The sequence below is a fragment of the Neolamprologus multifasciatus genome, chromosome 6, assembly GCF_963576455.1.
Source record: "Neolamprologus multifasciatus chromosome 6, fNeoMul1.2, whole genome shotgun sequence".
Classification (NCBI taxonomy): Eukaryota; Metazoa; Chordata; class Actinopteri; order Cichliformes; family Cichlidae; genus Neolamprologus; species Neolamprologus multifasciatus.
In genome coordinates this window covers 29,926,708-29,951,859 of record NC_140444.1, presented here as the reverse complement: position 1 = coordinate 29,951,859, position 25,152 = coordinate 29,926,708, and the positions used below count along the sequence as shown (strand labels likewise).

Here is a 25,152-nt window from a genome sequence, read left to right as displayed (position 1 = left end):
ATCTGTGTGTTTGCAGGGAGAGCCGGGGCCACCTGGAGTCACGGGACCGGTGGGACCTCGAGGAGACGCTGGAGAGCCGGTGAGGACTGCCCTCTGTATATGTTGAGTGAATGGCTGAGTGCTCCACACATCGACAAGTCTCCATAAACGTTCTCATATCTCTCCTGTCAGGGTCCTCCGGGGCGGCCAGGCCTTAATGGTGTTGATGGGATACCAGGTCCCCCAGGAAACATCATGCTTATACCGGTAACACAAAGATAGCACAGTGTTGCCCGAGGCTAACAAGCTGCATTAATGTTGCTGCAGCAGTTATTTGGTCCTGTTAACCTTCAACAAAGCCTTAGGGCAAATGGGAACGTTTGAATGCCAGTAATGCCAGAGGAATGGGTTGTTTGGAGGTAGTTACAGAAATGATCCATCTGTTTGCCTCTGAAAGCTTCATAGTGCATGTTTTTGTTTACAGCAAAATATATTTGGTGCAGTTTCTGTGTCAAATCAAGTGATTGAGGGTGATCATTTATTGTAGTGATCTCTTTAAAAATTAATCACTTGTGCTGAGATCTGGTGGCTGTGAGGCCCACAGCATAGCATTCATGTTGCTGTCAGAATCATAAAACAATGAAACATTTTACAGCTTATTTATTCTGGCTTCAAAATGCCTTCCACCTGCACCTTCTTATGCAAGACCAGAGCAGCAGTGCAATGCAGCGGCCACTGGGAGGAGTATTTAGTTTAACTTGTGAGTATCATGTCCGCTCAACTGTGTGTGTGTCTCTGCCTCTGTGTGCAGTTCCACTCAGGTGGCGATCCAAAGACAGGTTCTGTGGTTTCTGCACAAGAAGCACAAGCTCAGGCCATCCTGCAGCAGACCAAGGTATACAACCGGTTGCATGCTGCACATACAGCTTACTCAGCTTATATATAGCTCTGAAGATTATTAAAACCAGACTATCTCTTCTATACTGGTTCTTCTTTGTCTCCAAGCTGGCTATGAAGGGACCTCCAGGGCCACTCGGCCTCAGGGGAAGACCTGGGCCACTGGTGAGTGCATCCCTCATTATTTATGTAAACTCTGGCAGCCCAGAGGATTTTAAAAGTTATTTCTCACACAGTACTTGGCAGATGAAGCATTTGCAGGACATAGGGAGTAATTTACGAAAGTTTGCAGACTTGTGATTGACAAGTTGTTGGGCAGTGAGTATATCCTGGATAATCTAAAGATGACCATAATTTACAAAATCAACTTCATGTTGTCTTCCCTATGACCAAAATCCTGAAACTGAGCTCATAAACTAAGCAAGAAAAACATTTACTGAAGTCACCATGAGCAGAATCAGGGGCCGTTTTTTCCATAGATTTCTATACAACTGGAAGTCTTTACAACCAGTTGAGTCGCCCTCTGCTGGACATCAAAAAGAATGCAGGTTTAGGCCCTAGGGCTGGAATCTGAGTGCATCTCTTTTATTTAACCATTAATGACCTATGCAGTGACGATTGTGTGACCATGTAATATGTATTAAATATATTTACGTGAATATCTGCAGCATACGATAGCACCTATCGTTCACATTTTTCGCCTGTAACCTGGTATATGAGAGTGCATAAACATAGATTTGATTCATGTAGTGTGTGCATATGTGCATTTAAAAGGTTGAGTGGTTGCTTATGTAACTAAAACATTCATTTGTCTGTGTGTATTCTTCCTAAACAAACACTTCCAATTTCCATTTTTTTCTTTTTTTAAATATATATTTGCAATTTGCAATTTTTAAAAAATTCTTACTATTAAATAAATACGTCAGTAATATCAATATGTTCTTTTCTCAGGGTGCACCAGGCCCCTCTGGGCTGAAGGGGGCCACTGGTGAGATGGGACCACCAGTAAGTTAGTTTAAACACACTGGAGCACCAGTTAGATTCTGTTTGTTAACACAATTCACCACTGGCAACATATCACCTGGATCTTGTTCCTTTGATGATTTTATTTTTCCTGTAGGGCCCTCCAGGACAGCCAGGTATCTCCGGTCAGAATGGGCGACTTGGGAAACGGGTGTGAATACTTACTACAGTTTTTATTGTTGAAACTGTTATAAACATGGATTTAAAGTAGTTATTTCTGTGACTAAACTACTAACATGTCTGGGTCTGTGTGTTTTTTAGGGTCGAGCAGGTGCAGACGGGGGTCGTGGTGAAATAGGGGAGACTGGAGCAAAGGTGAGCTAAAGTCTCAGTCACACCTCACTTTTGCGTCTCCTTAAACTGAGACATTAACTTTCTCCTTTTCATCTTTCTTTAAGGGAGACAGGGGATTTGATGGCTTGCCTGGTCTCCCTGGAGACAAAGGGCATGACGTAAGTTATGTGGCTGAAAAAGTTCCTGTTAAGTAGATAACTCTGAATAGCGCTTGTCAGCTCCCATGTGTGTAATTTCTCAGGGTGACAGAGGGAAGCCAGGCCCTGTAGGTCCTCCTGGAGAGCTGGGAGAAAAGGTGAGAGGTTGTGGCAGTTGTAGGTGTATTTCATGTGTGCAGGTGCTTCTATTTATGGTTATTCATGTTTGCTTTTTTTTTAAAAAAACAGGGTTCTCCAGGGCCACTTGGGCCGAGAGGACAACCAGGTGATGCTGTGAGTGTTTACAAAAACACACCTTAGTGCCATTCGGCATATTCAGTTAGACCATTTGGCAGTTTTGGAGTCAGTGAGTGATGTATTACACATTTTTAAAACTTTTCTTAAATGTAATAAAGTATGCTACTTAATCACTCACTGGAGAAAGTAGATTACTTTCTCGGTAACATGACCTGGAACGCACCGTCACATAATTATCAACACCAACACAAATCGCTGTCCTAATGAAGACACACATGTGATCTTTCTGTTAGTGTTCACGTACGAACACAAAGCCAAAAACTGAAAACAAAGATGAAAACTAGCCCAAAGTCACTTTAAAGCGATCTCCACAATGATTCGACTTTAGAAACATGAACAGGTAGAAACACAGTCCTACAGGCCTGACTGCTCATCACTGCCTTTGTTACTTGTTGAACTTTAGGCTGGACTGAAATGAACACACACTCAGCTTCACTTTGGGTTCTGGGATAGCTTTGTGTTAACATGCTGTTTGTGCAGATACTTGCAAAGAACTGACATAGTGTTAGTAGTATGATGCAATTGTTTATGTCCTGGAGGCAGTTTGCTCTTTACCATTGCAGCTCTTTTTGATTTGTGTGATTAAAATAAAATTAACCTTAGGTTGTGAGTGTGTATTAACGTTAGATAGAAAGCACTTAAGCATAGAAAAAAGGGCTTGTACGAATGACGTAAGTTGTATAAAGCACTTTGAGTGCTATGTAAGAACCAGTCAGTTTGATACTTAAGTTTGCAACAGAAAGCGGTGCTAAAATGTGGCTGCAGGATGGTGCACAGTCTCTACTGCATGCTACATTATCTTATTTATATTAACTGATCTGTGTTTCAGGGACCCAGAGGTATGACTGGCCCCAGAGGTCGGCCCGGTCCCCCAGGCATGCAAGTGAGTGTGAACCTTATCATTTTTAATGTACCACCTTTTCACACATTAACATCTACAATTAACAACAGCAGACAATGTAAGATAAGAGTGATTACAGTTCTGTGCCAACTGTGTTCAACCATGAAAAAAACCCTCTTTTACATCAGCCGCATGAATCCATCTGTGGTGTAACTATGAGATAATTGCAGGAGATAATACCTAATCACAAAGTTGCACCACTTCTCCATTTGTTAACATTGTGTTATGTAATTCTTATCTGAGAAAGAGACTGTTTGCTGGCCTGAAGCCGTTTCATTTTGTGTAACGTCTGTTTGCACTTGTAGCAACACACGTTCGCGCTTGTCGGCATCCGACAATGCTCTTTGCTTTGTTTAAATTTATTCATTGATGTTGGTTCATTATGCTTTAAAAGCCTCAAGCAGGAAAGGTGGTATACCTAAACCAGTGGTGCAGTTGATCATTTTTAAATTGTTTCCAGTCCCAGGGGTTTTATGTAACAAGCTTTAGAAAAACAAATGTAGGGTAAATACACCCTCCTCCTTACAGCTGAAGGACACTTAAAAATTCTAATAGTGACCTGAAATATCATTAGATTATAACGCCATCGAATATTACATATCAGAGAAAGGGAAACTTCTACTATTATGAGTATACTGGAAGTTGAAATTAGATTCACATGGGATGACAACCAGGTGTGAGCAGGAGGAATCAAGCTGGAATTGGTTATATAACCAACTCTAAAGAGTTTGAACGTCACCAGTCCGCAGTCAAACAGACTGTATACAGATGGACAAAATTTAAGAACAGCTATTGACAGAGTTCAGTGCAAGAGCAAAAGTGGTAGAAATGCTGTCGACAGACCTGACGTGCACAGTTTATGTGAGTAAATCCAGTCTGAAGCTGTTTTGTACAAAGAAAAGGACAAAAATGCCTCTAAAACAATGTGCAGGACTGATCAAAAGTTACCTGAAGTGTTTAATTGTAGCTTATTGCTTCACAAGCTATAGTTTTACCTCTGCACACCACCACAGTGGATGTTAAAAACAATCGAGATCTGATTGAAGTGCAGCCTTTTGTCTTTAATTCAGGGGTTACAACTGTTTATGAATAACAGCTATTTTTATACACAGTCCACCATTTTGACATGCTCAAAAGTTACTGGACAGTTGAGTGATAAGCAGCCTTGTGGCTGTGAGTCCTGTTCCCTCAGTTAGCCATGACAAGTTAAGCTCATGACAGGAGTGGGTCCCCAGCGTTGTTCATCTTCTTCTTGGTAGTCGTTCACTGAAATTCTCGATATAAGGCCCAAAGAAATGTTGATGCAAGTCAAGAAGGATGAAAAATCAAAATAAGCCTATGAGAGATAACCAAACCAACAATCTGGTAGATTCTTAAAATGTAGGAATGCACTGACCACCTCATCGACATCAAAAGACTTGAAACCTGAGACCATGGAAGACAACTGAAGTGGATTGCTAAATTCTTTCCTTGGTAAAGAAAGCCAACTAGGAACATTATCAAGGATGTAAATAAATCATTGTCAAGGCCTACAGTCCAGAGACACCTTTACAAGGTGAAAACCAGGGGTTATACTCAAGAAGAGGAAAGCCAGGTAAGAGACACACAACATCTAAAAGAGTCTGCACAGCTCTGAGGGCATCTCAAGGGAGGAAACACAACATTTTGCTGAAATAGCCTCTGAAAATGGGATTTTATGAAAAAGAAAAGGCCTTATTCCTGAACAGTCAATGCTATACTTTAAAGCTTAAAGCTAAAAGTCCGACCTTCAATCGCATCTCGATTTTTTGATTGTTTTTAAGCGATTGTTCGAATACTTATGGACTATATTGTTTTCCTCACACAAACATGTGATTTTCGCTCATTTTCCTCAACAAATGAATTAGAAAAAAAGAACAGAAAAAAATCAGCAAGTCTGAAATATTTATCAAAATATTTAAATGTGAAAATTTGTTTCATTTTTTCAGTTCTCTTTTTCACTTAGGACTTAATCTGATAATGTTTCAGCTTATACTTCTGGAGAAATCTAAACAATGGCAGCTGCATGGCTTCTTTGTTTACTCAGACATTATTTTTTGTAGGAATAAAGAGTTCATACGACAGAGAAAGTTAGTAGCAGAAAGTACACCTCATGCAAATGAATTATCTTACACAGGAAGTAGCAGCTCACAGTCGGCCCACAAAACAATGCACGTCTTTAGCCAGAGTCCTATTATTCTGAACAAAAACCTCATGTGCTTTAAATGTTTTGGTTTAGAGGCCACATAAGTAGGTTTGAGGATATAAAAAAAATGTAGTCTTTTTAACCGCCATCCTTTTTCTTCTCACAGGGCATTCGAGGAATTGATGGGGCTCAGGGTTCAAAGGGAAATATAGTGAGTAATATAAAAGCTGAAGACCCCAGATCTATGTTGATCTGTTCTGATGACATCATGTCTCCTCTGTGACAGGGACCGCCAGGAGAAGTAGGAGCACCTGGACAGCAGGGCAACCCTGGGATCATTGTAAAAGCAGTGAACATACACTCACAAATGTAACTCAGCTGCATACATGTATGTAAGGAAATGCTAATCCTCTGTCTCTGCTCCAGGGTTTTCCTGGTCCTCAGGGGTTAGTAGGGCTGCCAGGAGAAAAAGTGAGAGTCTTTTACTTGGATTCTTTCCTCAGAGCAAAGAGAATCTCAGTTGACTGACTCATCTTTGTCTCACAGGGTCCTCAAGGGAAGAAGGGGATGAGAGGCTTGCCAGGAAATGACGGGCCCCCAGTCAGTAAATGCACACTTGTATTTCTTTACTTTTGTGATCGCTTGTGACATGATGCACTCCCTCAACTTCACACATCGTCTTGTCTACAGGGTCACCCTGGACGAGAAGGTACCCCGGGGGAAAAAGGACTGCCAGTAAGTTTGTTGTCTCTGTTTGAGGATTTATGTTGTTTTCATGGTATTTCAACTGACTATAATATGTGAATATGCTCATTTCTAGGGTCCTCTAGGTGTCCAAGGGCCTGTTGGATACCCTGGGCAACGAGGGGTTAAGGTAGAAAATGCAACCTGGTTTGGAGATATATGGATATATGAATCCATTAATTTGTATATTTCTGGATATATTAAAAGGCAGAATGAGGTTTCCAGTTAGTAGGGTTAATCTTATGTGTATGTAACCACGTGATATCAGTATCAACTGACACTACAGCAGCACTGGCAAAGGAAGCTTCTCTGTGAAGATATATGAAGTTCTAAAAAGAAAACATTTTTACAATTCAGTGAATTTATAGCATACAATATCCACAATATCAAAACTGCATGCCTGATATAGTGCAGGTCCAAAACAGACTCATCAAAGCATGGACTTCTCTGACCACTGAGTCTTGTAACTTGCGAGTGGGTTGTCAGAGAGAAAAATCCCACTGAGGTCTTAGGAATTTGAAATCAATTCAACTTTATCACAACAGTTGCGTCAAGGCACTTTATATTTTAAGGCAGTGGTTTTTAACCTGGGTTCGATCGAACCCTAGGGGTTTGGTGAGTCGGTCTCGGGGGTTCGGCAGAGCCTCCGCCGTGACATGCACGGCTCATTTTGTGCACCAGTAAAAAACATATCTGTGTCTTGAATTAGAAAAAAATCATATTTTATTTTTCAGTAAAGAGGGGTTCAGTGAATGTGCATATGAAACTGGTGGGGTTCGGTACCTCCAACAAGGCTAAGAACCACTGTTTTAAGGTAAAGACCCTACAATGACAGAAAACCCCAATCAGATACGAGCACGTGCTTGGCGACAGTGGGAAAGAAAAACCTCCTTTTAACAGGGAGAAACCTCCAGCAGGAGCAGGCCCTATGTAACAACAGATTGGGAGGCAGACAGGACAAAAGACACTCTGTGGAAGAGAGCCAGAGATTAATAATAATTAATTAATAATTATTAATAAATAATAATAACTAATGATAAACACAGAGTGAACACTTTGTGATGTTCCTCAGTCTATTCCTGAATAATCTGTAGCAGGAAGCATTACCCTGTTTAAAGAGGCCATTGTTATTAGGGAATACATCTGCCATGAAGGTGTGTATGTGGTCTCTAACCATGTACAGGGAAGTGGTACTCACCAAAGTAATATCCACATGAACGCCAAGGTTTCCGAGCAGAACATTGCTTCCTGCTGCCATCGCTGCCCCAGGTGAACAACACACACTGAGCATGTGCAATGTAAATCAAAACATGTCTCATCAGAGCAGCCCTTATCTCAATGCTCCACTGTCCACCTCTGACGCTCAAGTGCCCATTGTAGCAGTGGAGAGGGGTCAGCACGGGTACTCTGAAAGGTTTATGCAGCTCTGTGAGCTGTGATGCACTGCATGTTCTGTCACCTTTCTGTCAGAGCCAGCAATGTGTTTTTGCTGCAGTTTGTGCTACTGTAGCTCTACGTGTGCATTTATGTGCCATGGGCGCCGATGACTCAATCACCGGTTCCCAGTTTGTCCCTTCCTGGAACACATTTGGAAGGTATTAAGGAGTGCATGCTGGGAACACGCCGCAAGACCTGCTGCTACAGAGATGCTCTGACCCAGTAATCTCCGTTTCACCCTATGAGTGACTCAGGTCCTCACCATTTTCTCCTATTTTTGCTTCCAGCACACCAGCTTTAAAAACAGATTGTACATGTGCTGCGAGAGGAATCAGTTTTTACTATTGTGACTGATCAGGATTTGTCAGCGTACTCAAAATGTATTATTCTTCCACATTAGATTTCACCATAAGCGAAATTCAGGAACAGCCAACTGTGACATTGTATCATGTGTTCTCTGTTTACTTGTTGACTTCCAGCTTTGTTGTCTATCTTCCTGTTTGACAGGGAGCAGATGGGCTCAGAGGTTTAAAGGGCAGCAAAGGAGAGAAGGTAACAAAGACAGAGAAACAGCGCAATTTGTCCTAAAATACAGTATACTGTATTTGTTTCAGAACCATCTGTTTATGCTGTCTGTTAAATTATCTGGACATTCCTTTGTCTTCCTGTCTCGTCTCCTTTGCTGTGCCTTCAGGGAGAGGATGGTTTTCCAGGGGCCAAGGGGGAGATGGGGGCAAAGGGGGATGTTGGGGACAATGGAGCACCAGGGTCTCGAGGCGAAGATGGACCTGAAGGTCCCAAAGGCCAGTTGGGTCCCCAGGGGGAGGCTGGACTTATTGGTATTCCCGGAGAGAAGGTACAGAGCAAATCATAGCTGATCAGTAAAAGTATCAGTGAATAATCCTAAATTATTTTGCACAACATGTATTAGGAGTCATGCTGCCTCTCTTTTTAGGGTAAACTGGGAGTACCGGGACTGCCAGGATTTTCAGGGCGACAGGGGCCAAAGGTGAACTAAACTGAATGAAAGTAAACCAGATGTTGAAGATATAATGTACGCAAAGCAAATCTGTGCGTCTTTGTCCTCCCAGGGATCTGATGGGTTTCCTGGTTCAGTGGGAGCTTTGGGAGAAAAAGGGAAAAAAGTAAGTAGAGGGTTTGGCAGTGTGATTATATTTTCTCTGAAAAAGGATGCTATTTTCTTCAATATTCTTCTTTTGTCCTCTAAATTAGGGCCCTGCAGGACAACCAGGAGGCGCAGGCCAGAGGGGACCAAATGTGAGTGTCGTCTCAAAACAGATATTTGAGTAATGGGTACCAGAAAGGACACGGTCAAGGATGCCATTGTCTCACTTTATGTCGGGGTCATTCTGGCTCAAATCAGCACGGGCTTTCTGCTTGAATCATTCATTTCCATAAAAGTTTTATGGTGCAAAAATAAATATGATGATTTTGGTGAAATCTTTGCTTCATATATCAAATAGTTTTCAAGGCATTTTTTTTTTTAAATCGACCCATTTTCAGGCCTTTTCTTCTCTCATTGAAATCTGCAGCAATGTCTGAACATGAGTATCTCAAAAACTAGATAAAAAAAAAAGATAAAAGCCTGGAAATTTCAGTGGCCTTTCTTACCATCAAGATGAATCAGACTCTGTGATTTGAAACAAATATTAAAGTTTTGGCTAGTTAAAAAGTGAAACAAAAAATAAATCCTGCACTCTTGCAAAGTCCTATATTGGAACATAGACTAATAAAAAGGTTTAATATTGCAAAAGACAATTAGTGGTGATTTCTGAATAGCATGTATTTGAATTTCACAGTACTGTAAAGTAAAAGATGTAAATACTTTATACTAAATTCTTAGTTACAAATGAAGAAAATGCTATAATGTTTTTAATATAAATTGAAGTGGGACAAGATAATTGGCCAATTTGATCATAGACTGTATAATTTTGTTCTGTTTTTGTAACCTTTTTTTGTACGTCTTCAGCTACAGCCTGCATTGAGGAGACCATCTTATCAACATATCACATCAGCTGCAACATCACTGAGTTTTCACAAAGCAGCAATCATCAGAATCAGCCCTCATTTTGAACTCATTTTGACCTCATTTGCAAATTTCTGTGGCTGTATGTTGCACAGATATTATGGCAGTGACAAAATCTCTCCACAGAAAGATTGACATATAAACATCTGAAAGTACTACCTTTGTAGTAAAACTGGCACATTGCCACATTTATGGACACACTGTTCAGAAAGATGCAGCACATCTCCATTCAGATAAAATCTGATGCATGAAGAATTTTACCATCACATCTGCACATCTTCACATCTTTCCCAAAATGGTTTCTTCTCCTGTTCTCTCCTCTCTTGAAAGAAATTGAGCCATACTGTGTAGAAAACATGGTCATCGCCATGGTGATGTCACCAATCGGTTTGTGAAGCCCTGTTTTAAAACATCAGTGTTTTTGTCACTCCCATGCTCCAGAGTGTAAAGAGTGTCGATTCATCAGCGATCAAGCCTGGTTAGCAAAATTCTGAATTTATGGGTGAAGAGCATAGCCACACGTATCTGCTAATTAGGCCAAAGTAACAAACAAGCATCAGACACAACAAACACAGGCGAGAGAGACAGTTTAGTGACTCAGATTCGAGGAGTTTAAGACTGGCAGAAAGCTCACTGCTACAGCTCCCTGCATTTGCACATCTGTCAAAAGTGTTCAGAAAGGCTGTGACCCTAACTTTAAGCCTTCAAAATGAATTAAACAGGTGAGTTATCAAAAACTCAAGGCCTTTACAGTTGTCATGAAGGACTAAATTAGCTATAGAGGCAAAAATGTGGTTACATGTGCTCTAAATTTATTCACCGGCCCACTTTAACAGGAAGCCTCTAGTGGCTGTTCAAAAAATTACATTTTGGCACTTCCCCATTGACTTTTTTGTTTTTGAGCCTCACAGGTTGCCACTTGCCCAGCAGTAATGTACATGCCTGTGCAGATGCACTGACTATCTTCCTTCTCAGATCTGCACAGGTTTGTTTGCCCTAACTTTGAAGTTTCTTCTTTGGCAGGGTGCACGAGGTGCCAGGGGAGCAAAAGGGCCTACTGGTAAATCAGGAGAAAAGGTTTGTTGACTGTATTGTTAGCCAATGGCAAAATCCTGTCACCATTAGCTATGGTTTAATATTTTTACCCATTACCGCCTCCTTGTTCTTCTTCTCTCTTATATTTTCATAGGGCGCTTCAGGACATGATGGCCCACCAGGACCATCTGGAGAAAGGGTAAGAAAAATACTTTTAAGATAATATCTTATCTTTAGATTTTGCTGTTTATAGGCTATTTTCTGTTTTTTAGGGACCTCAAGGGCTACAAGGAAGGAATGGAGAGCCGGGACCTAAAGGAGCAGTTGTGAGTGCATTACAGAGATATGTAGACACATTCACAAAATTTCACACATACAGTGATGTGAAAAAAAAGTTTTTTTCTCAGGAGTGTATGCAGTCCTGTGAAAAATTAAGTACACCCCATGTTTCAAACCGCTTTCAGCAACAATAACTTGAAATAATCATTTTCTGCAGGTCTTCATTAGTCTCTCATAGGATTGTGGAGGAATTTTGGTCCACTTTTCTTTACAGTTTTGCTTTAGCTCATTGAGGTTTACGACCATTAATTTATGAACAGCTCTATTTAAGGTCCCAATTTAGTATTTGAGCTAGATTCAGACGTGTTGTTTGACCAGGCCATTGTAACACCTTGATTCTTTTGTTTTCCAGCCGTTCTGTTGTAGATTTACTGCTGTGCTTTAGATCGTGGTCATGTTACATGACCCAGTTTCAGCCAAACTTCAGTTGTCACAGATTTTCTCATATCTGATTCTAGAATAGTTTGATAAACAGAGGTGTTCATGTTTAACTCACTGACTGCGAGATGCCCAGGTCTGTGACTGCAAAATGAGTCCAAATCCCCAGCCCTCCATCACTGCGTTTGACAGGTGGTATGAGATGTTTTTCCCCAAACATGGCGCTGTGCGCATGTGTCATAGCCAAACATCTCCACTTAGTTCTCAACATTGTTCCAGAAGTCTTCTGGTTTGTTCTGATAAAACTTTGCAATCGTTCTTTTAGAAAGTCATGAATGTTAAGATGTAACCTGTTAACTGAGGCCTGCAGAGTCTAACCTTGGGGTGAATCTGCTAGGACATCCACTCCCAGGAAGTTTGTGGTATTATGTTAACGCATATCCAAATGCACCAGACCATTAAACTACCAAAACATCTGCTTTTATAGAGGTGCTTGTGCTTGTTGATGATCATTTAATCAAGTGCATTTGATTACCTGCTCCTGATTGCTCTTTACCCTCTTAAATCCTGTGGACGCATTAAGAGTGCATTTAGTTTTTCACAGGACTGCAAATGGTGCTGTGGAGACTTTTCTAAAAGATGTACATTTAGAACTGATTCATTGCTGTGTACAACTTCTTCTTGCAAGAAGAAAATAGACCAAGTTAGGAGGAATTCGAGTTTGTAGATCTGCTGAAATTCTGTACATTAAAAAAAACAAAGATGAATTTGACCTCTAAGTGATTATTTGATATTCTACAATTCTAAACTATTACCAGGTTCATGACTTGTTTAAAAGGTTGAAGGTGAAGGGTATTTTACCACCTCATATTTAACTTCCTGAGCTCCTGTTCATTTCTCACCAAGTGTCTCTGTGTGTAGGGTCCAGCTGGGAAAGATGGGCTTCCAGGTCACCCAGGCCAAAGAGGAGAGCCGGTGAGTGAGGTCATGGGTCGTTGGTTAAAGATGTTCTTTTTGTCTCCCCACACACAAAAACTCATCAGAACCTTATGAAGCGCCTTGAGGCGACTTTTGTTGTGATTTGGCGCGATATAAATAAAATTGAATTGAATTGAACATGCTTTATTTCCATATTTTCTATGCTGCAGGGATTCCAAGGAAAGACTGGACCCCCAGGACCTTCAGGTGTGGTGGGGCCTCAGGTAAGCACGAAAGTGTGAATCCTTACTGTAATTTAGTACATCTTCTTCTTCATGTGCTGAATGTTTTCATTGGTATTACTGAGCCAGTCACATTGTTATATTTTTTTTCAGGGCAAATCAGGAGAGCCCGGCCCACCAGGGGACCGAGGTCACCCAGGAGCACCAGGTGTACCTGGAGAGCATGGTTTACCTGGGACTGCTGGGAAGGAAGGTGGAAAGGTCAGTCCACATTCTCAGGTCCACAGTGTATGATAGAAATATAACGCATGCTTCAATTTCACTATGCTTTTTATTTCCTCTCAGGGGGACCCCGGTTTACATGGGACATCTGGGAAAAATGGACCTCCAGGCATGAAAGGGTTCAGAGGGAGCAGAGGAGCCCCGGGCATTATGGTAGCACACACACATTAATATTTAGTTCTTACTTTCTTAAGATTAGGAATAATATAAGATATAAATTCAAAATGATGTGTGATATTTCCAGGGACCTCCTGGTCTGAAAGGTGGATCGGGACCTCGTGGATCACCAGGAGCCATAGTGAGTCTTCAGCATGTCTTCTGGGTTTCTGTTTGTTGCATAGTTATAAAGTAGAATATTTCAAACATTTGAACCATTTTTGCTAGACTGTGATCAGGTGATTTCCGATTCACACATTCACTATAAAAAAATTAAACAAAGACAGAAATGACACAATGGAGAGAAACCACTTGAGAGATCTTGAATACAAACCCAAGTATCAGAGTCAAGCGTGGTTAGTAATCCCAGCAGATCTTAATGCAGTCCTACATTAGCTAATGGCACAGCTGTTACCCCTTTGTTGCTTCCTCTTGGTAAATCACACTCATGGCACACTGTTTAAGCTGATAGATACAGTCGCCTGTGCAAGCCACTGTGTAAACCCCCTGAACCCTTGCTGACAATCAAAGTAATGTCCAGTGTTCTGTCAGGGATTCTTGCTGCTGCTTTCCTGCTTTTTGGCAGAATATACTGACAAACATAATTTGCTGCAGATGGATAAAACAGTCCGATCTTGACTAAAATGGCCCTGAGAGAAATGGTGACTGTATGACAAATACTCTCCTGTCCCTATAAAAAGCTAATCATTTTCTTTAAAACAGCCAAGCCAGAAAACATCAACTCATTCATGTTGTTGCCCTTGCAAACACAGTTTGTAGCTCCAATGTGCATGTGTGGTTGAAGTAAAACCTAAAAAGAAAAAGCCAAAAGCACTTTTCAAATAGTATTTGGCATATATGTTATTTATGTCAAGTGCTATTATTTTCCTACAATGACTTAAAATAAAAAAACTGTTTTTTAAGCATTCAAGTGTCAACATGGTGTACTGATTGTTTCCAGGGGCCAACGGGTGAGAGGGGCCCTCCAGGACCAGCTGGTGCCATTGGACAGCCTGGTAGGGCCGGAGCAATTGGAGGACCCGGACCAATGGGAGAGAAGGGGGAGCCTGTAATTACATCTAATCTTCTATGTTCTTATATTAAATTTGCCCATTTGGTCCATTTTCATAAGCAGCATGGATGAAAAACAAAGATCCATCAAAGTAGTCTGTCTTTGGTTGGATTGTTAGTTTTTACTATTGATCTGTTTTGTGCAGAATAACATGAATTAAATGTGTGTATTTGTGTCCCAGGGAGAGAAGGGTCCAATAGGACCGGCAGGTCAGGATGGGGACCAGGGACCTGTAGGGATGCTTGGGGCAATGGGCACTGCGGGACCTGCAGGAGAGGACGGGGATAAGGTAAAGCCAAATGCACATGCATGAGCCGGAGGGCATGGGTGAGTATGTGTCTGTACTGTTGTTATAAGATGTGTCCTCTGTATGTGTCCACAGGGAGAGCAGGGAAAACCTGGACAGAAAGGCAGCAAAGGAGACAAAGGAGAAGGAGTGAGTCTGGAGCTGCGGACGTACATACTCAATAGTGCACAAAAATATGATCATAAATGTTTGTTTCATCTTCCCTCTCTCCTCACAGGGGCCTCCGGGGCCTACTGGCCCCCAGGGGCCGATAGGTCAGCCAGGACTTCCAGTGAGTTTGCTTCTCTCATTTTTTCATTTTGAGGGTTTTGAAAATTGAAATGTCTCAATTTACACTGTCAGTGTCAATTCTTCAGCTAACTTTTCACTTTGTAGTTTTTTATTTACCGTGGTGTGTATTTCATGATGAAACTGTATTGGATTTTTACCCATAGTATGGGTACCAAACACCTGACCTATAAATAATTTACCCATCAGATCAATCCCTTCATAAATTATTTCCATTTGGTACTTTGTACTGATACTTCACAGTTTGTTGTCTCTCTCAGTCAAACAGGTTTAGTAGGAATTACATCATTTCAGAAAGTTAAATAAACAATTTCAGTCATAAAGACATTTCTCACTCTCCCCTGCATACCAGGGTCTAGATGGTTTGCCAGGTCCTCGGGGCCAACAGGGCATGTATGGCCCCAAAGGAGATGAAGGTCCCAGAGGCTTCAAGGGCTCTACAGGACCAATAGGATTACAGGTGAGACTCTTATTTTATGAAGGCAAACAATAAAGTCTGCACTCTCGTCATATAATGCTGTATGTGTTCTCCAAGGGCATGCCTGGCCTACCAGGAGAAAAAGGCGAGAGTGGCCATGTGGGACTGATGGTGAGCTCTTAATCTGTTTTATTATTTGCCACATTTTTTCCACTCCATTTTCTATAATCAGTAAACTTGTTTCTGTCTCATCACATGATTTAGGGTCCACCTGGACAACAAGGACCTTCTGGATCTCAAGGACCTATTGGGGGGCAGGTAAGTCTCACAGACATATTCGTGGATCTGCATTTAGTCAAGCGCTTGATTTACGTTTTGATGAAATTAAAAAGTCTCTGTGGTGAACAGGGGCCACCTGGTCGTCTCGGGATGATTGGGCAGCCAGGTGCTGTTGGAGAGAAGGTAAAGAAAATAACAAATAAAACAGCTTTTAGATATTGATGCTCTTTCCAGATGATCTTACACCTAATTTGCCTTCCCTCTTAGGGTGAGGATGGTGAGGCAGGTGATCCTGGACCAGTTGGTGTTTCAGGAAAGCCAGTGAGTTTGTTTGCTTATTTGGAAGGCACGGACATCCTTTAATTCTTTTATAATACTCAATTTGTTTCTCTTTTCCTTTGACATACCCAAGATGATCACTTACTCTGTTCTTTTGTTGTTTTAGGGAGCAAAAGGAGAACAAGGGGAGAAGGGAGATACGGGTCCTCCAGGAATGTCTGGTCCTCCAGGAGCTAGAGGCACCCCAGGGGAGGATGGAGCCAAAGGCAATGCTGTAAGCGACATTCATGACAAAAAAAAACATTATATTTATCAGTATTATAGTACTAGTCAACCCAAACCACTGTAATACACTATGAAAATCTTTGATTGCCTGATTACGTTTAATATAGTTTGTGGTACCCTAACATTCTTCCCTTCCTATACTGTTCAATGTACTAGACAAGCAGGAAATCCTACTCCTACTCCAACCACTTGTTGGAAACCTGTTCAGTTGCTTATTAACACAATCTTTTCACATATTCAATGATCCAGTCACATGTCGGGAACTGTTGGGAAGTGCATTTAGGCATGTAGAACTGAGCATCAGAATGGATAGCAAAAGTGATCTAAGTGACTTCGAATGTAGATTTGTTGATGGTTCCAGATAGGCTGGTATTAGGCTGGAGTATTTCAGAAACTGCCAGTCTACTGGGATTTTCACACACAGTCATCTCCAGACAAAGAATGGTCTGAAAAAGAAAAAAATATCCCGTGAGCAGCAGTTCTCTAAAAACGCCTTGTTGATGCCAAAAAGAGAGAATAATCAGAGCTCATATGAAGACAACAATAACTCAAAAAACTACTTGTTACAATCAAGGTATTCAGTAGAGCATCTCTTAATGCACAACAGATCAAACCTTGAAGACTATGGGCCACAGAAAGAACTATAAAAATAAGGCTAGCAAAAAAAGCATTTAGCAATTAGCTAAAGCCTTTAACTACTAGCTTAAGACTTTAGAGACAAAAGCTTCACAACGCAGTGCTGTATTTAATTTCCATAATATATAAACAGTCAGAAAATCAAAGTAAAGTCAAATTAAGCAAGAAAAATTGGGTTACGGAACATTTCAAGGAGTATTTCATAAAGAATAGAACATGATTAAAAAAAGAAATAGTCTCTCTTTAAAACATAAACGTGTTGTATACTTTGTAGCGAATGCACTGTTTCTGTAGTATAGTACATGATTCAATCATTTATGAAATACACTCTATGATGTACAACATGTTGCTGTAGTAGCGCCTCTCCTTCACTCTCCGCAGGGTCCTATAGGTCTGACTGGGGACCTTGGACAGCAGGGAGAGGCTGGGCCCAATGTGAGTGTCTGCTCTTTGTTTTCTTCTTCTTCCTTCTCTTCTGTTTGATCTATCGTCCTCATTCTGTTTGATGCATCCACTTTACAGAACAAAGACTCACCAAAAAAGAGCTTTCTAGGATAAAAAGTCATTGTTTTTTAAAGGACTTCAATGTTTCATCTTTCTCGGTTGCATTGCACTTGCAGTTTCCTGGATTTGAATTAATTCAAACTAAAATGTTAAAAATATATGAGGACCCATAGAGAGGGGGATGTGGAATAAACCAAACTTTGAAATTACATCCGAGCTAAATTTGAAAACACCAGGCAAACATATATTTTAGATGATCTGTGGAGAAACAAAGGTCCTCGTGAGCTCTTATATTACCACTGGAAACGAAAGTACATAAAATCCTCATTACATAACATCTTTGTAGTTGTTGTTTTCTCAGTCAGACGTCTACCAGGCTAGTTTTTTCTTATTTTTTTCTCATTTTATTGCTTTGAAAGCTGTTATGTGTTCCTCTGCCCACAATCTTTGTTTCCCCATCAGGGTGTTGATGGCCTCCCTGGATCTAAAGGAGACACAGGAGACCCTGGAAACCTTGTAAGCTGTAGACTGCTGTATGAACACAAAAGAAAACGCAACATAATGACCGACCAGCTAACCTTTTTCTTTAAATGTACCAGGGACCCCCAGGGGCACCCGGGGAACCTGGACCACCTGGACCTCCAGGGCGAAGGGTCTGTCTGTTTTTCTTATGATGTTCTTTTGTCTGCATGCAGAAACCTCATTTTCTATTTACTGTTAAATCTGAAGATTAAAACTTCTGCTGTTGGGCAGAGGTTGGGAGTATTTTTTGCTTAATGCATTCTCACTGTGCGTATGTGTGTGTGTGTTTGTGCATGACTGCACCTGTATGACAGATTCAGGTTAAAATGTTTTAAAATGTTGTTCTTCAGGGCCACTTGGGGAAACCAGGAAAGGAAGGAAAAGCAGGCCTGAAAGGAGCGAAGGTGAGAGTTTGAAACAAGTCTTTCAATAATAACTTCTAAATACTGGCAGTGCCTGAAAGCTGACTTGCTTTTTGTCACTGCAGGGTGCTCTGGGATTGGAAGGTCCCATTGGGAAGACGGGCCCTGTGGGAGCCCAGGGGCATCCTGGCAATCCTGGTCCCCAGGGTCTGAGAGGGATCCCTGGGCCTGCAGTGAGTTAATTTAGGAAAAGCACAGAAGGAGTGAGTAAAGCACAAAATAGATGATGTTTCAATCATTTCTTTGTCTCTCTTTCAGGGTGAGCAGGGTTTAAATGGACCACCAGGCCAGACAGGACCACCAGGTCCCATGGTAAGAAAACCCATCAAATAGCAAATCGGAGAAGTTTTCAACAAAATCACGCTTCCATCTTGCATTAAAACCACAGTTTGATGTTTTTGCAAAACAGATATTATTCTAAAGAGAATTTAAATGAGAAAATACGTGTGCATAGCACATAAAACCGAACTATAAAAGTTAACATTACATTGCAATATAAAACACCTAGAGGCAACGGTAGTTGTGATTTGCGCTATATAAATAAAATTGAAGTGGATTGAACTGACTCATCATTTCATCTCCTCAGGGTCCACCGGGTATAACAGGACTGAAGGGAGACCCCGGCAAGAAGGGAGACAAGGTGTGTTTGTACTGTACTCACAAATATTCAAGTTATCCTTTACTGGGACTTTTCTTTGACCTCATCTCTGATATCTTTGTAGGGTCATGGTGGTGTAATAGGTCTGATAGGGCCACCAGGAGACATTGGAGAGAAGGGTGACAGAGGACTACCAGGAAACCAGGGAATACTGGGTCCAAAGGGAGATGAGGTGCTTAAAAAACGCTTGAACACACTCTCCAACCAAGCAAATAACACAAGATGTGTAGAGGTGTATCATGAAAGTCCAGTATCAAATCACAGACATCTAGATGCTGCTGTCACAGTTTTAGCTGTATGATGATATACAAAGTATAATGTTTGCTACAAACAATGGTTTAGTATCTGTTTTTGATAGAGTGAATAAAGAACTGAAATTTGTCCAGTTATATAAATGTAAAGAAAATGCATATTTAGTCCCTGAAGGTTCTTATATATTTCAGATATTATAATGTCATGATGTTACCTAGCAACCACCTTCCAATGGGATAAAATTACAAAATGTTGTTATTTATGATAATAGTAATAATAATTACTATAACCACTTATAAAAGTAAATTTAATGTATAATTTAATGACAGTAATATCTAATTTAGCAAATATTAAATTACATATTTGACACATTAACTTATGAAGTCAAGTTTACTGTACTTAGACACTATATGAAAGGTTTAATGCCACATAATAATTATGTAAATGTAGTTAAAGCGACAGGATTTCAAGGCAGAGTGTCTTGGTATACTTTTTCAACCTTGAACAAAATCTTAGATTTTCATGTGACACATTGTTCAAACATCTAAGTGTTTTATTTAGTGCTGTCAGCGTTAATCTCATTAAAATGACGTTAACTCCACAACTGCATTAACGCGGCAAATCTCCATTAGCGAGTTAGCGCGGATCGGCCCGTGGGTGGGGCTGCATGGTGCTAACGCGTTAACGTTGGTGATTTTGATGTCCTTTATATACAGTGAAAATCGAACAGGCATGTCAGAGCAAGCTGGAAACAGAGACAGTTCACCTTCAATGTAAAAGTTGCACCTTTTGAAGTGTGTAGCGCTAAACCAAAGAAACAACTTCCTTTAACAATAAGAACAATTCATAAATATTATAAGAACATATTTCTGTCACTTTTTATCACTTGATAAATTGTTGGTATGACTGATGATTGCTGACACTCTGATCTGTTTATTAACTACAACATGATCATTATTTTTAATGTCTATATGCTTTTAATTGGTTTAAACAGATATCATTTGGCATTAATCCCAAGCTTTCCAGTATTATTCTGATAATTAACGGCACGTAAAAGGAATCTGCTGACTATGTTCACCCCACTGTGTAATATCAGGGTCCAGTTGGTCCATCAGGTCCTCCCGGGCCACCTGGTCCTACGGGTCTGTCTGTGAGTGTGCACGATTATTTTCCTACATGACTTATAAACACATAAGCATGGAGATTTCTCAAAGTGTTCATTCTGCATCCGTGTTTCCTCGTTTTTGCTCTCTCATTTCTCTCACAGGGTGTGATTGGTCAGAAGGGCTCTAAAGGAAATCAGGTAACTCTGAGATTCATCATTTCACACAACTGAATTATTCAGTGCTATTATATTACACCATAACTACTCATAACTAAAACTGAAAGACTGATCATTTGGTGGCTCATTTAGGGTCCAATTGGTCCTAGAGGAGACACTGGGCCTGCAGGACCTCCAGGACTCCCAGTGAGTAATATTTAGATCATTCAAGAATCTTATGACCTTTGGTTACTTTGCCATTGATCCATGTGCATCTGGACTCTTCTCTTCTTTTTTTGTCTACTTCAATCCATTCTTCTTTCTGTCTTTTCATCTACTTCCGTCTCAGGGACTACCAGCAGCTGGTGTGGTCCCTCTGCCACAACGAGGCAGAAGAAGGAGAAATCACTCCTGGGTGGATGGTGCTGCACTTGAAGATGAAGAGGATGGGGAGGAGGAGGAGGCCATAGGTGGGGGAGAGGAGGAAATGATGCAAGGGGATCAGGCGGAGCAGGACAGCCAGCTAAACGAAAAGAAGGGCCAAGGCATGGAGGAAGTGTTTGCCTCTCTATCCTCGATGAAAGTCGAAGTAGAAGGTCTGCGCACCCCGCAAGGGACATACCACAGCCCCGCCCGCACCTGCAAAGAGCTTTGGCTTCTCCACCAAGATCTCCCCAATGGTACTTCATCAGTTTATGTTCTTGGCCATCTGTTGAGCACAGCTGTCTCATTTCAAGATAATCTGTAGATTTTTTCTGCTGCTTCTGTCTGCTGTGGCCTTGCCCCCCCTGAGGTCCTGTCTTTGTCTCTCTATCCAGGCGAATACTGGATAGATCCCAACCAGGGTTGCCATAGAGACTCCTTCAAGGTGTTTTGTAACTTCACCGCACAGGGAGAGACGTGTCTGTACCCCGACAAGAAGTTCCAGTCGGTTCGTTTACATAAATAACACAGTGTGCTATTTTTTGGAGCAATACGATTAACATTAAAAATAAGCAGGAGGCTGTATCAAAAGCTGCATGATGTAAACACTATTTAGTCATCAGCAGTTTGCTGACTGTGTGAATTTGGAGGTGATTATTTTGTTTGTCTGTTATCAGGTAAAATTAGCATCCTGGAAAGAGGAAAAGCCTGGCAGATGGTACAGTCAATTCAGGAAAGGAAAAAAGGTATAGTTTGATGATTATTGCACATATTTGTTGGGCTTAACACATCTGGATGAGTGCCAGTTGCAAAGGTTTAAAAGAAACTCTGAATTTTAGAGACACTTGGGGGCAGATTTACTAACAGACTGTGCCAGCACAAAATCCTCTTTTGGCGTAAGAAAAGCTGCTGCTGGTATTTACTAAAGACACACAGTGTCAGTTTGCAACTGAACAATGTTTTTGTAGCTGGCCTCTCCACATAAATGTTTGTCTGGGATTCTCTTCCAGCGCTTAACATTTTGAGAGGATTTAAATGATTAAACATGATTTATTAAAGTTTGTAGATTCACATTGAGTTAAATTAATACTGAAATAAGGCATGTCTTATTTTTTCACCTCATCCGGCTTAGGAGTTAGACCAGATTATCTACTCATTAGAAGGTTGCTGATTCAATCCCTGGCTCCTCCAGTCTTCATGCCAAAGTTTTCTTGGGCAAATTATTGAACCTTGATGCACTGATTGGATTGTTCCACTGATTGGTACAAAATGCCTATGTAAGGACCAGTAAATTTACTTAAAACAACATTAATTTTAAATAACAAAGAGAGAACAAGTTAGTTATAAGAACGAGTAAGGCAGATGGCTCAAAGCTGTGAATCCTGTGCCAAAGCTTTGGCTGTCTAACTCAGAGTCCTCACCCTGCATGTTTAGACCCAAGCCCCACATATTTCTGGCTCTCAGTAACACTGTTTTTATCAAACAGAGCTGAACTTAATTGAACTGTAGTTAACGCGGAGTGTCGGTGGATGATGCTTCAATAATGCAACCTCTTTTACAGAGAGTCAAGTTACTTTTTACAGTGAGCAGAGGTGCTTATAGTGAATCACACTTATAGTCACATTTCTACACAGAAATCAGTACACAGTGAAAAAGTCTTTGACGCCTTTACTCAGAAGCACTCGCACAAAGAGTGAGTTTCATGTCATTTCTTTTTACTTAGTTGTTTTTTACATATTATTCATGTCTGAATGTTCTGTATGTAATATTAAAACGTCCAGCAGCCCCAGAGTGAAAAAGACACACAAAAAAACATCTACACACATTAACAGTATCTTCATCAAGGCTCTGGATCTGACTGTAAACACTTTTACAAGTGGTACAGGTCACCTGTTACCCACAGATTTAAGGTTTAGAAAGGTTTGTAATATTTTGCATCTTTGTCTTTGCTTTTTTGCTATTGTAACATGGTGTTAATTTGTTGAACCAAGTAAATCTGGTCTAAGCATCTTACAGATTTCATGAGTAATTCCAAACCATCTGAATTTAGACTTTGGCAGCAATTGTATCAGTGATGGGTACACCAGGAACTGTCTCCCTCACTAAAGGCCAGTTCATGCTTTTTGCATGCAAACGTCAGAGTGACGCACATTTCATCATGTACATAAATCTGTGAGGGTGGATGAATACTCCTCTGCAGACGTGCAGCCCAAAATATTTGACTGAGTGGACTGCGCAGACGGCATGGGCCAGTGGGGAAATAATAAATACTGTGGTATATGTGACGAGGTTTTTTGTTATCCACAATTTTAGATTTCAGCTTTAAATGAATACAAAGACACAGATGGCTTTAAACTCCTGCTAAGAAATAGTTCCAACTTCTCCAGAAATCCTGTCCGCCTACTGTGGTACTGTAGAGATGGGATGGAAACACACTCTGGCTTTCAAAGTGCTTGGCTCACCTAAAGAATCATTGGTGTGTTGCAGCAAGCCAGTTTGTGACTATAGCTGCTGCATTCTACTGCAAAGATCCTGAAACTTAAAATTATTTAAAAGTCAAAGCTAACCTTTCATGAACATCCATGGGGACCATGTGAGTTTTCTGGTTTGATGTAAGGGGCAGCAACCCTGTCAATAATAAAATATTTATCTGTCTGTATCGCAGACAGGTGCATAGTATTTGTAATAGCAACCATATTCACATCTGCATGTGTTTACCTTAGCTGGCTGTTCTCATGGGAAAATTGGCTGCATTAAAAGCTAACAATAATAACAATAATAATAATAACAATAATAATAATAATAATAATAATATCATAATAATAATAATAATAATAATAATAATATCATAATAATAATAATATCATAATAACAATAACAATAACAACAACAACAGTGTTCAACTGCAAAATAAACATACATTTTTAAAAGGGCTAATTATGGTACTTTCGTACTTATGTCAAGTAAAAGAAAAGTCCAGCGGTTAATAGTGGAATAGGCAGCATGTTCTGCAAAACCTGCTAACTCCAACAAGAGGAAGAAGAAGTCTGCAGGTGAAGACAGAGAATAATTGTGCAGCCCATGCTGTCCATCTAAGACTGTTAAAGAGGAGAAATTAAAATGCTTTTTTTTTTTTCAAGTTTTAGTGAGGGAGGATTCAGGTGAGGGCAAAAATCTGAATGTGTGCTGCTCCGTCAAATGAACTGCTGTGGCCTGGAGGGATGCAGGTGCTGCTCCATTCTTGTCTTTACGAGTTCAGAATTCTGCAAAGGGTAGTAGACTTGGAAAAACAAGCTCAAAGAAAACTTCAGATTAATGTTAAACAACAGTTGTGTGGTAAATGTTTTAAAAAATAATACAACAATTTAAAAAAGCTAAGAGGTATGAAAGTTGGTTTGTAAAACTAGTACTCTACGTGTACTAGAGGTGCCCGTTTCTTGTCATTTCAAAACATGTGTCTCTCTGACCTGTGCTGCACTTTGCTCGGCGCAGCAGGAAACCATTGTAGACACGAATGGGTTTCAGAACACAGCGCTGCGTGTGCTGCGTCCGATGTGAAAGGGCCTTAAGGCTAGGAAGCTTGGTTAACAACTTTTTTTGTGCATATTCCGATTTACTCTTCTAGGGCAAATATTTGTAGAACCAACGATGTAACCTACTTAAATGCCCAGAATTGTATATGTGGTGCCAGCTGATAGAAACAAAGAAAATGCTTAGACTTGGAAGTTTAGAATCTTTCTTGTGGTCAGTTTTTTTCAGTGGCATGCATATGTATCCCTCAAATTTTCCCACTTTTCACATCCATTCTGATCCATTCCCATCTGAACTCTGGACTCTGTCTCAGTCAGGGTTGCCCTTAGTGAGCTGGGGTAGGTATCTTAGTATCCCCTTGGCTTGCTGCCTGTACATTGGAGTTTTTCCCAATGCATGAGAGGGTGTTCCCTGCACCTTTGGGTTGGGGAACCAGTTGTCATCTGCCCTTATGCACCGAAGAACAGTTTAGAGTACCCGACCTTCTTGGTGGTGTGCTTTAGGGTGCTCTACCTGGGGACTCTTTTGTCCGACTAGGAGACTCCAACGCAATTTCTGTTAATGGACCTCTGTGCAAACCACAGTTTGTCCATGACAAACCCTATGTTCGAACATAAGCGTGTCCGTAAGTGCACATAGCACAAGGACACTCAAGGCTGCAGATCAATGATGGATTTTGTAATTGTATCCCCAGAACTGCAGCCATATGTTCTGGACACTTGGG

General features: G+C 40.8%; 1 protein-coding gene across 1 annotated transcript in view; it reads left to right on the top strand.

Annotated features, from left to right (window-relative positions):
- Window positions 1-25,152, top strand: part of LOC146517282 (uncharacterized) — a 46,158-nt gene that overhangs the window by 15,838 nt on the left and 5,168 nt on the right. Inside the window, exons 11-64 of the mRNA XM_085163298.1 lie at window positions 17-79; window positions 172-246; window positions 791-874; window positions 985-1,041; window positions 1,828-1,881; window positions 1,997-2,050; window positions 2,161-2,214; window positions 2,298-2,351; window positions 2,435-2,488; window positions 2,580-2,624; window positions 3,478-3,531; window positions 5,880-5,924; window positions 6,000-6,053; window positions 6,140-6,184; window positions 6,260-6,313; window positions 6,404-6,448; window positions 6,534-6,587; window positions 8,402-8,446; window positions 8,589-8,750; window positions 8,850-8,903; window positions 8,986-9,039; window positions 9,128-9,172; window positions 10,965-11,018; window positions 11,131-11,175; window positions 11,249-11,302; window positions 12,615-12,668; window positions 12,842-12,895; window positions 13,007-13,114; window positions 13,199-13,288; window positions 13,380-13,433; window positions 14,253-14,360; window positions 14,545-14,652; window positions 14,746-14,799; window positions 14,888-14,941; window positions 15,311-15,418; window positions 15,494-15,547; window positions 15,641-15,694; window positions 15,785-15,838; window positions 15,923-15,976; window positions 16,101-16,208; window positions 17,237-17,290; window positions 17,822-17,875; window positions 17,959-18,012; window positions 18,232-18,285; window positions 18,369-18,476; window positions 18,562-18,615; window positions 18,890-18,943; window positions 19,026-19,133; window positions 20,310-20,363; window positions 20,481-20,516; window positions 20,628-20,681; window positions 20,824-21,154; window positions 21,293-21,405; window positions 21,575-21,643. Coding sequence (XP_085019424.1) covers window positions 17-79; window positions 172-246; window positions 791-874; window positions 985-1,041; window positions 1,828-1,881; window positions 1,997-2,050; window positions 2,161-2,214; window positions 2,298-2,351; window positions 2,435-2,488; window positions 2,580-2,624; window positions 3,478-3,531; window positions 5,880-5,924; window positions 6,000-6,053; window positions 6,140-6,184; window positions 6,260-6,313; window positions 6,404-6,448; window positions 6,534-6,587; window positions 8,402-8,446; window positions 8,589-8,750; window positions 8,850-8,903; window positions 8,986-9,039; window positions 9,128-9,172; window positions 10,965-11,018; window positions 11,131-11,175; window positions 11,249-11,302; window positions 12,615-12,668; window positions 12,842-12,895; window positions 13,007-13,114; window positions 13,199-13,288; window positions 13,380-13,433; window positions 14,253-14,360; window positions 14,545-14,652; window positions 14,746-14,799; window positions 14,888-14,941; window positions 15,311-15,418; window positions 15,494-15,547; window positions 15,641-15,694; window positions 15,785-15,838; window positions 15,923-15,976; window positions 16,101-16,208; window positions 17,237-17,290; window positions 17,822-17,875; window positions 17,959-18,012; window positions 18,232-18,285; window positions 18,369-18,476; window positions 18,562-18,615; window positions 18,890-18,943; window positions 19,026-19,133; window positions 20,310-20,363; window positions 20,481-20,516; window positions 20,628-20,681; window positions 20,824-21,154; window positions 21,293-21,405; window positions 21,575-21,643 — 3,771 coding nt within the window. The remainder of the gene's footprint in view (window positions 1-16; window positions 80-171; window positions 247-790; window positions 875-984; window positions 1,042-1,827; window positions 1,882-1,996; window positions 2,051-2,160; window positions 2,215-2,297; window positions 2,352-2,434; window positions 2,489-2,579; window positions 2,625-3,477; window positions 3,532-5,879; window positions 5,925-5,999; window positions 6,054-6,139; window positions 6,185-6,259; window positions 6,314-6,403; window positions 6,449-6,533; window positions 6,588-8,401; window positions 8,447-8,588; window positions 8,751-8,849; window positions 8,904-8,985; window positions 9,040-9,127; window positions 9,173-10,964; window positions 11,019-11,130; window positions 11,176-11,248; window positions 11,303-12,614; window positions 12,669-12,841; window positions 12,896-13,006; window positions 13,115-13,198; window positions 13,289-13,379; window positions 13,434-14,252; window positions 14,361-14,544; window positions 14,653-14,745; window positions 14,800-14,887; window positions 14,942-15,310; window positions 15,419-15,493; window positions 15,548-15,640; window positions 15,695-15,784; window positions 15,839-15,922; window positions 15,977-16,100; window positions 16,209-17,236; window positions 17,291-17,821; window positions 17,876-17,958; window positions 18,013-18,231; window positions 18,286-18,368; window positions 18,477-18,561; window positions 18,616-18,889; window positions 18,944-19,025; window positions 19,134-20,309; window positions 20,364-20,480; window positions 20,517-20,627; window positions 20,682-20,823; window positions 21,155-21,292; window positions 21,406-21,574; window positions 21,644-25,152) is intronic.